The sequence below is a fragment of the Dioscorea cayenensis genome, chromosome 18 (genome assembly GCF_009730915.1).
Source record: "Dioscorea cayenensis subsp. rotundata cultivar TDr96_F1 chromosome 18, TDr96_F1_v2_PseudoChromosome.rev07_lg8_w22 25.fasta, whole genome shotgun sequence".
NCBI classification, from domain to species: domain Eukaryota; kingdom Viridiplantae; phylum Streptophyta; class Magnoliopsida; order Dioscoreales; family Dioscoreaceae; genus Dioscorea; species Dioscorea cayenensis.
The window spans coordinates 15,660,138-15,669,789 of NC_052488.1; the positions used below are offsets into that span (position 1 = coordinate 15,660,138).

A 9,652-nucleotide genomic window follows, 5' to 3' on the forward strand; every position below is an offset into this window, starting at 1 on the left:
GAATTTATTTGGAATAGTTGAACCTAGTATACATATGCATATTTATCTCGAAAGAAGTATGTTTACATGTAAATGGAATATAGTTTGATGTGCATTTTCATATTCAAGCATCGTATGGTGGATTCCTTTAGTTAGAATTGGAAAGAATTACATTGTGGCATTTGGTTTTGATGGTGACTACAGACCTTAGTACGATACTACAGTAGGGGTCCCACGGTCCAGCCTGATGGAAGGCGGCATGGTCAACCCTGAGTATACCCTAGTTAAGAAGTGCGTGGAGCCATTGATAGGGAATTCTTTTATATGAGAAAGCTGAGGTCACCACACGGGGATCTCAGTGGCCAACACCAAGGAAGGCAACATTTTTTTTTTGAATTTTTTAAAAAGCTGTAAAATACCTTGGTGGTCTCATAGCTAGTCGCGGCCACGATTAGCTTAGGAATAGTTTGAGGCCAGCTTGTCTTTTGAGCTGTGCTCAATTTGTTGAAAAATGTGACTTACTCGAACTATTTATAAATCATTGTGTTAACTGTTAATCTATTGAATACTTAGAGCTACCTTTTATATTATTATTGTGGTAATTACTATTTGAAATGTTTTATTACTCTGTTATATATATGTTGTCACCACTCATTGGGTAACACCTGTTACTCACCACTCTCCTTTCTTCTTGCTCAGATTGCGATATTGGACTCGGTTGTGCTGTGTAGGCAGTAGAGTGACCTACCTTTTCTCCTGGTTTAAGTTAGTTTGCAGTGTGCATGTAAACTTTATGGATCTACACTAGATTTGATTTTTGTGTATTGTTCCTGTATTTTTGTAACTTTCTGGTTGTATTTAGAACCTTAGCCGGTTTTGTTGTTGTTATTGTCTCGTTCTTTAGTGAGCTGTGTTAGCAGGTTTGTTTTTGAGCCTTATGATAATTAGGAGGTGAGACGCTATAGGGTCCACTCTTTGTTATCATGGCGATTGCCACATGCCTGACTAGGGTCAGGGCGTAACAGCGGGGAAGGGTGAAGTTCACATAAATACTGCTAATGGAACACAGTAGAAGTTGCAAGAAGTCAGGCATGTCCAAAGCCTAAAAAGGAACTTGATTTACATGAGTCAGATTGTCAGTACTGGATACACTACCGTGTTTGGAGGACGATTGTGGAAAGTAACCAAGGGTGCAAGGATTGTGGCATAGGGCAGGAAGATGGGAATATTATACATGACTGCAGAGAACAAAGATACAATATTAGTTGCAAATTCTTCAGTAGATTCAAAGTTATGGCATCGAAGACTTGGGGATATGAGCGAGAAAGGGATGAATGAAACTATTAGCATCAAGAGAAAAACTGCCAGATTTGAAGACAATTAATGTAGGTTTTTGTGAAGACTATATTTATGGGTGTTAGGATTATGCCCTCGAATGCCAACGAGGATACTTGTATTAGGGCATTTCATTTGTATTATACATTCTTATTCTTATTAAATAGGCATTTATTTTGATGTTCATATAAATCTTGTGATGGCATTAAAATTAGTTTTGAATATCATAGTCCATGTGTATTAAGTTAAACCTTCTACTTTTTGTGGAATAAAGAGGAGAACACTAGAAGAGTTTGGCACTTATACACTTAAATAGTTAGCAAATCAGAGAACCTTTAATTGGAAATTAAATGTTCATAAGGATTTGTATGACATATACTTTGACAAAGAGTGCTAGTTGAACACTATGGAATAGTGGGTGCATATGTCATAAATGCATCATTGGGAATTGGTGTATTCGAACATGACTCGCAACAATCCAATCACATAGGTTTTACTCTTTGAGAGTCAATGATTGGGATTGTTGGTTATGATCATATGAATGGACCTTAGACCTGAGGTATCATGATCATAATATACTTGTGACGTCTAGTCTGTTACTAGAGTTGTTAGGCTTAGTTCACCTTTTGGTAGGGCCGACCTCGAAGTGCGACTATGTCGAGCAGGTAGCAGTTGTGAGTGATCACCAAAAAGGAATTCGTTCTCTCAGAAGTAAACGAGTTAGTATCCTATGCGACTATAAGTATGTGAGATTAGAAGACCTTGGTCAAGGCAGTCAAACTAATCGTGTGGGACACGAAGGGTAGTTTGGTAATCTCACCCCACTATAGTTATTTGCATGTGATCGAGTTCAGTGAGTTTGACAATTACCATGGCTCTCACTCGGTTGGGATACAAGAATGAAAGGTTTATACACATATGCTAATCATAATTGGAAAGGTTCGTAATGATCTACTCATTCGTGTTCAATTGGGCTATGACGTGGGGCCACGGGGCTGGCTAGGTGTCACCCACGTCCTTTGGTATCCTCCCATTGTCAATCGAAACGAACCTAGGGTGTCATGCTTAAAGGGATAAAGAATTAGTCTCATTTTGAGTACAGAGGTAAAATTGTCAATTTACAATTTTACTTCATGGGATGAGTGAAATTGTAAATTGGTCTAGGGTTTTTGTCTTAAGTTTAAATTTAGATTTAAATTCAATGGAGTCGAATAGATAATCAACATTATGAGGACTCAAAGATAAAAGTGGTTTTAGTTAGATTAGGACTCATATTTCTAATAGAACTTCTATGGTAATGTTTATCATATTATGAAGGTTCATATTTTGAATAGGACTTCATAATTGAATGATGTTTATCATATTATGAAGGTTCATATTTCGAATAGAACTCATAATTGAATAATGTTTATTATGTTTTATGAAGTTTCTATAAATATGACTCCTCTCCAACTATAGACTCATCTCAATTAATTCTCTAGTGAGAAAATCCCTAATCTCTCTCTTCCTCTCTAACCCTAGCCGTATTTGGAGAAGAAGAGGAGATTGTCTCTTAATTCCGGCATGTGATCTAGAGGCGTGGAACTTTCGTTCGGCGATAGGAAATCTACGACAATCCGAGAGATAAATTCAGTGCATCAAAGGAAAGAAAATCATTAAGAAGTAATTTCAAGGCCTTTTAATTAAATTTCGGTGCTCATTAAAACAATTAGAATATATATCGCAAATATATTATTGCCTCCGCATGCCCTTTTAATGTTATTTGATTTTTGCGATATTACCTAACAATGGGAAGCATAAAAGAGTCAGTTTCTCAAAGTCTGCAAGAGTATCAAAGGCAGAAAAACTGCAGTTGGTGCACAGTGATGTATAGGGGCCAGTTCCAGTAAGATCTCTTAGAGGCTTGCGCTATTATGTCACCTTCATTGATGATTCCGCTAGAAAGAGTTTGAGAACAGTCAATGGTGGTGAGCCAGAGTACTATAAAGAAGCTATGCAAGTGGAAGATTCTATCAAGTGGGAGTTAGCTATGAAAGAGGAGATGAACTTCCTAAAGACGAATCAGACTTGGGTGCTGACTAATTAAGCTGCCAGAAGGAAAGAAAATTTCACAGAACAAATGGTTGTACTGTGTCAAGGAAGAGGATGATGATAAGAAAAAGTACAAGGCCAGGCTTGTGGTGAAGGGCTTTCAATGGTTGATTGAGGATGAGACACTAGCACTGAAGAAGATGCTTGGTGCAGGGAATCCAAAAGACATGTTGACAAACAATGTAACCATATAGAAACTGAGGCTATGCATGGCCTCAGTTGGCTTCCAAGTTACTTGATGAAGAGGAGAGGCTGCACTAGGAGCATGATCTAAGCTATAGAGATAAGGGCTATAAGAGAGCTACTTTTATTAGAAGATTAGTCTCCAAATGGGAGATTATTGGGTATGTAAAGCCTGATTGTGTGACACTTGCAGGAGGTGTGGGAGAGCATCGGTTTAGGTTAGTGGTGCGGGGATAACGCCCCTGCAGTAGGATACAAGGGTAATTTATATCTGGTTAGGATTATGGTTTGATAATCTTGTAAATTGTGCCCAGATGTGATTTGTATCCAGATAGGTTTAGGATCTGGATAAGTTTAGGATCTAGATAGGGTTAGAATCCAGATATGATTTATCCTCTTCCAGATATGCCTCAGAGTTCTAATCCAGATATGCCTCAGAATTGCTCTATATATAGGCAGTCCTTTGTAAGATGTAAGTGTGCTTTAGATATTAAAATAAAACCCTAGTGTGGCCATGGACGTAGACAATCTTACCGAACTACATAAATCTTGTCTTGTCTTACTTGTGATTATTTTCTACTTTTTTTTTTTCTCTCTCGATCATCATCAGTGGGAATCCAAATTCCTAACAACTACAATGCTGGATTTCTAGTTAAAATGCTTGTTATATAAATATCATAAATTAATACATTTTGAAATTAATATTATTTCTTTATTAATTCTTTGTCATTATTTGTGTAAACTCTATCTAATTATCATACACATAGGAGTTTAAAAAAGAACTTTAGTGTTATCTACCACTAAAATCAATACCTCTTTTTTGGGCATGCAAACAAATCAATCCAATCATGAGTTGCTCAGAGTTTGATTCAAAAATAAAAATAAAAATAAAAAAATAAAAAAAATAATAAACTCATTCATGAAGCAAACAAATTAAGCTCAAACTTATGACTTTTTGAATCCGAACAGTTAATTAAGATGACTCAAGCATCATACTATTTGGTTTGTTAAAACTCATGCACCTACTAAACAGGCCTACTCGAGCTCATTTATTCTAGATATATATATATATATACATTATATATGACTCATAAATATTCTAGACTAAACATGCTCATTAACTAGTCAAACTCAAGTTAATTTGTTTATGTTAGTGCAACCGCACTATTTTTGGCATGATTTGACACATAGTCAAGGTGATGTGGCAATCTATGTGACATGGCAAAGAGACTTGGCTTGCAAGGCAAAACATCTTGAAGATCTCGGTGGAGCTATTTTTAGTAAGTCTATAACATGGTGGAAAATATCTTGAAGATGTTGGTGGAATTATTCTTGGAAACATGTTACAATTTGAAGACAAAATCATATCAAGACCATATTTAGGTGATTTGATTGAAGACTATATATGGTGGAGCTTAATTGAAGAAATACCTATCAATGGTATGATTTGAAGAGACCTTGATGAAGATTGATTGAAGTCTATTAAGGGCAAGATTTGAGGACCAAACTTGGGTGAATTGAAGATCAAGTTTGGAGAATCTTTGAAGACCAAACTTGGAAGGTTAAAGACTAAGTTTAGCAAGTTCCATGAAGACGCACAAGAACGTGCGCCCCTTGCGAGGGGACTGCGTGATGAGAAACTGAGGAAGTAGGCTAGTTGCCCGCAGTCGGGATCGGGAGATTTGGCTACATCGACTCGGACTAAGCATGACCGGGAGGTTGATGGGTCTTGAGGTCGTCCATAACGTAACTAGAACTCAGTCAAGTCATCAGTCAGGGGCATGTTGCAACTTATATATGTTACAACAGGAGTTGCAACAGCTAATTTCGGAAGGTTTTTAAATTAGTAGCCACGGAGATTCTAAAAGAGGTATGTACTATATTTGGAACGTTGAGGCATCTATATAAGCTACCTTGCTCGTAGATTGTAAATGTGACTCGTGGAGGAGAGTGTGTGAGCACTAGACAATCTAGAAAGGGTAGTGATCTTTATTGTTGAGAGAGTGAGTGACAAATGTTTATACTCATGTATTTTCACCTCTTTTAGTGGATTGTTTATCTTCGTGCTTGGCCCCCTAAACGTAGGCGAGTGGACGCCGAACTGGGTTACCAACCTCGTATGTCTTTTTCTTTGTTGATTTATGTGAAATTTCTATGAATGTTTGAATGTTTGAATGTTCCTTAAAACCCACAAACCACACCGGAGGAACTAACAGTTTACATTACAAATGAATATTTTTTTAGCTGAGCTTGATTAATTCAAGCCTACAAACTATAAGTAAGCAGCAATTGTAACTTTGCTATCACATAATCGTGACTCTCATTATATATATATATATATATATATATATATTCTATTTGCTTGGTTGCCTAAAATGATATTTAGAATTTTTCAACAATAAAATCAAATAAATCCAATATGTTAAACTAAAACTAAAAATTTCTTTACTTTTTTTTTGTTATATTATGTCAACCATGCTTGAGTGTGAAACAAAAGAATTTTTTTTTTTCTATTTACTTGGCTGACTAAAATAATATTTAGAATTTTTTCAACAAAAAATCAAAATAAATCCCATATGTTAAGCTAAAAACTAGAATTTTTTTTCTTCCATGACCGTGGCCAAATCAATCAACTTTTTGGGCTTTTTCGTCAGAAATTGCGTCATGGAGCTTTAATTCTTTTATTCTTTCATATAATTATTTTTTTGGCATTTGTAATAAAAAATTAATAACAAAATTTATAGTTTTGGTACTAGATTTATATAAAACATAAAGTTATAAGTTAGATTCTTTTATATATTTCTATAAAAAAAAAATAGAAATTACTATTTTAGTAATATTATATTTTTTAACTCTTATATATATTCAAATATGAACAAGCCACATGTTAAAGATAAACACATATAAAAAACATATACTCAAGCTTTACAACACTTGTGTCTTCACCCTATGTAAAATAAGGTTTGAACCCATCTTCAGTTATTTATTTATAAACCAAGAAATAAAATAATTTTTTTAATTTAAAAAAATTAACTCTCATCTATTTTAATCATCTTGAATGAGAGAGAAAATAAATATTTTTGTAATATATTTAAAGTTGATATTTTACCTAGAGACATACGTAAGTGTTTTGGGAGCTTCTCATTAAAGAAAGCTTATAAGAGTATTTGGTCAAACGGAATAATGGTATTTTTAATAATCATTTCGGTTCCCTCTTTTGATTATTATTAATATTTATCATATGTTTTTTCCTTCAATTTTAACTGTCGGAGGAAAAAAAAGTCATTAAATTCCTTATGTGATGACTATAGCATAGTCTCAAATTAGCTAGTTTGGTTTTCAGCTTAGGTGATGCTACCATAAATGTATTTCATAACACTTGACAATTTTGACACCTTTGATTGCGCTACCACAAATGAATGATTCTTAATGCTGATTGTCTCTAGAGCTTTTTTTTAAAAAAAGTTTTTTTAATAACTATATCTTTTCTTGTTTTACCTATTTTATCTATTTTTTAAAATAAAAATATAACTATAAAAAAAAAAAACTTTTTTCTATAAACTAAGGTAAATTTTTTTCACACCCGTGGTGAAAAATTTTAAGTATGAAGAAAATGTTTTTAGAATATAAAATCATGATATTAGTCAAAAAACTGCCATTGAATTTCCAGGATCATTTGAATTCATAACAAAGTTTTACACCTCACCATGAAATCACACAACATAAATTAATGAAATTCAACACCAATTCTCCATGTAAACACTCTAAGTAGTATTTCCAAGAAAACAGGATGCATATACAGAGGACCACATTGGCCATTAATTTATTCAACATAGCTTTCCAAAGACTTGTTTTGTGAACAAGTCTAATGCTAATGAGATTGGATCAATTCCACATCCTTGTTGTTTTCATCATCATTTTCCAATTTGATTCTTGTGTTTCTTTCTTTGTTGTTTATTTTTCCTCCTCATCTTGAGAATAACTTGTTTAAACAATAGCCATGTACTTTTATGTCCCTTCATTCATTCAAAGAATCCTAGCCACCAATACATAACCCTAGCTAAAAAACATTATAGAACACATGAATTTTTATGAAAATGTAAATTAATCTTATAAATTATAATGAAATCTTTTGCTTTATTTACATAAATTGTCAATTTTAAAATTTGAATTTATATAAAAAACAAAATTAAAATTTATTTATTTTTTCATAAAATCAATTTGTGTGTAAAAAATGAATTATTCTGTCTCTCTTTTAATATAAACAATATTTGATGTGTGTAATATCGAAACAATGATAAAAAAGCAAAAAAAATAATAAATAAATAAATAAATAAATAATAGATTTAGTTAAAAAAAACTCTTGACTTGAAGATTCATATACCTAGTCAAAGGTCTTCATGAGGTTTTAACAAGACAAGAAAGGGAAGTAGTGTTGATATAATGATAACTTGAAGGGAAGGTTGAATTCTTTTTTCAAAATGCACTCACTCAAAACCATCCAGATGTGCCAATGGCTTGTTATAGAGATTGATTGATTGATTGATTTTGAATAAATGTGACAAAAATTATTGGAGAAAAAAAAAATCAAATGTTCTTTCTTTGCATATGACATGATTTTTTGAAGGTTTGATGCATTGCTTGCCGCCTCCATCAGGTAAATGATTTCAAGTTTTCTGTTGAGTAGAGAGAGAATATATGAAACTTAATTTTTTTTTTTTAAATATTTTACAAGACACTCTCTTTCTCTCACTCTAATTTTTCTCACACTATACTCACTCTCACTCTTAACACTCACTCTCACTCTTGCTTTTCACTCAATTAGCTTTCTTGTCTTGCTAAGCAATGAAGCACACTTATTTATAGTGGTGTGAGGCGGTGGACAGAGAGTTCTAGATTAATTGTGTAGGATGGTAAGCTTGAGTCGGTGAGAAGGTTCAAGAAGAGTCAATGGCGGTGGGAAACTTCATGAAGCTTAATGGAAGTGCTGCTTCTTTATCACTCCCCTCAGCACTGACTTTTCTTGAATTGATGCTTTCTTGAGTATTCCTAACTGTGCTCGTAGATCTTCAAATTTCTTTGTGCTGAGACTTTTAGTAAAGATATCGACAACTTGCTCTTCCGTAGGCCGACTTCATGTGGATCTCACCTTGCAACACTTTTTTTCTCTTAGGAAGTGGTAGTGTACCTCAATATGCTTTGTCCTTGCATGAAACATTGGATTTTCTGCTAGACATACTGCTGACCTGTTATCACAATGAAGTGTTACCCTGCTCAATTGGTTGATGAAGATCTCTCAAGAATTGCATCAACCACGTGCTTTCTTGAGTCGCCATAGCTGCCGCTCTATACTCGACCTCGATGGTGGAGAGTGATACGGTGAGGGTCGCCTCTATCGCACCATGACACTGCTCCTGATCCCAAACTAAAGATGTAACCTGTAGTTGATCGCCTCGTGTCACAATCTCCAGCGTAATCAGCGTCGCAATACCCAGTTACTTGGCATCTTTCACCTTTACGATACAGAATACCGTAACCTGTAGTTCCTTTTAAATATCGAAGTATCGGCCGAACTGCTTCCAAATGTGGCTTCTTTGGATTTTGCATGTAACGGCTTGCTACTCCAACTGCATATGCCAAGTCAGGACGAGTAAGGGTTAGATAGATAAGACTACCTACCAGTTGTCGATACATCCTTGGATTTTCCAAGTCTTTCCCTTCTCCTGCATGAAGCTTGATGTTGGGCTCCATTGGTGTAGATAGTGGCTTGCACTCCAACATCCCATATGTTTCTAGTAGATCCTTTGCATACTTTTGTTGACATAGGAACATACCTTCCTTTGTCTTCTCAACTTCGAGCCCCGTAAAAATGCTTTAATTCTCCAAGCTCCTTCATCCGGAACCGGATTGAAAGATTTTTCCTTTTGTGCACTCGGATTTCTTCAGTGAGATCTCCGGTTAAGATGAGGTCGTCAACATACACCAGTACTATAGCCATCTTGCCTCCATGTGCTTGCAGCGAATAGGCTCGAATCGATCTTTGTTAACACTGTAGCCACTTTGT

General features: G+C 34.7%; 1 protein-coding gene across 1 annotated transcript; it reads right to left on the reverse strand.

The window, feature by feature from the left end:
* Positions 1 to 8,934: 8,934 nt before the first annotated feature.
* Positions 8,935 to 9,339, reverse strand: LOC120282825 (secreted RxLR effector protein 161-like). Its single transcript, XM_039289669.1, has one exon. The coding sequence runs from the start codon at positions 9,337 to 9,339 to the stop codon at positions 8,935 to 8,937; it is 405 nt and encodes a 134-aa protein (XP_039145603.1).
* Positions 9,340 to 9,652: the final 313 nt, after the last annotated feature.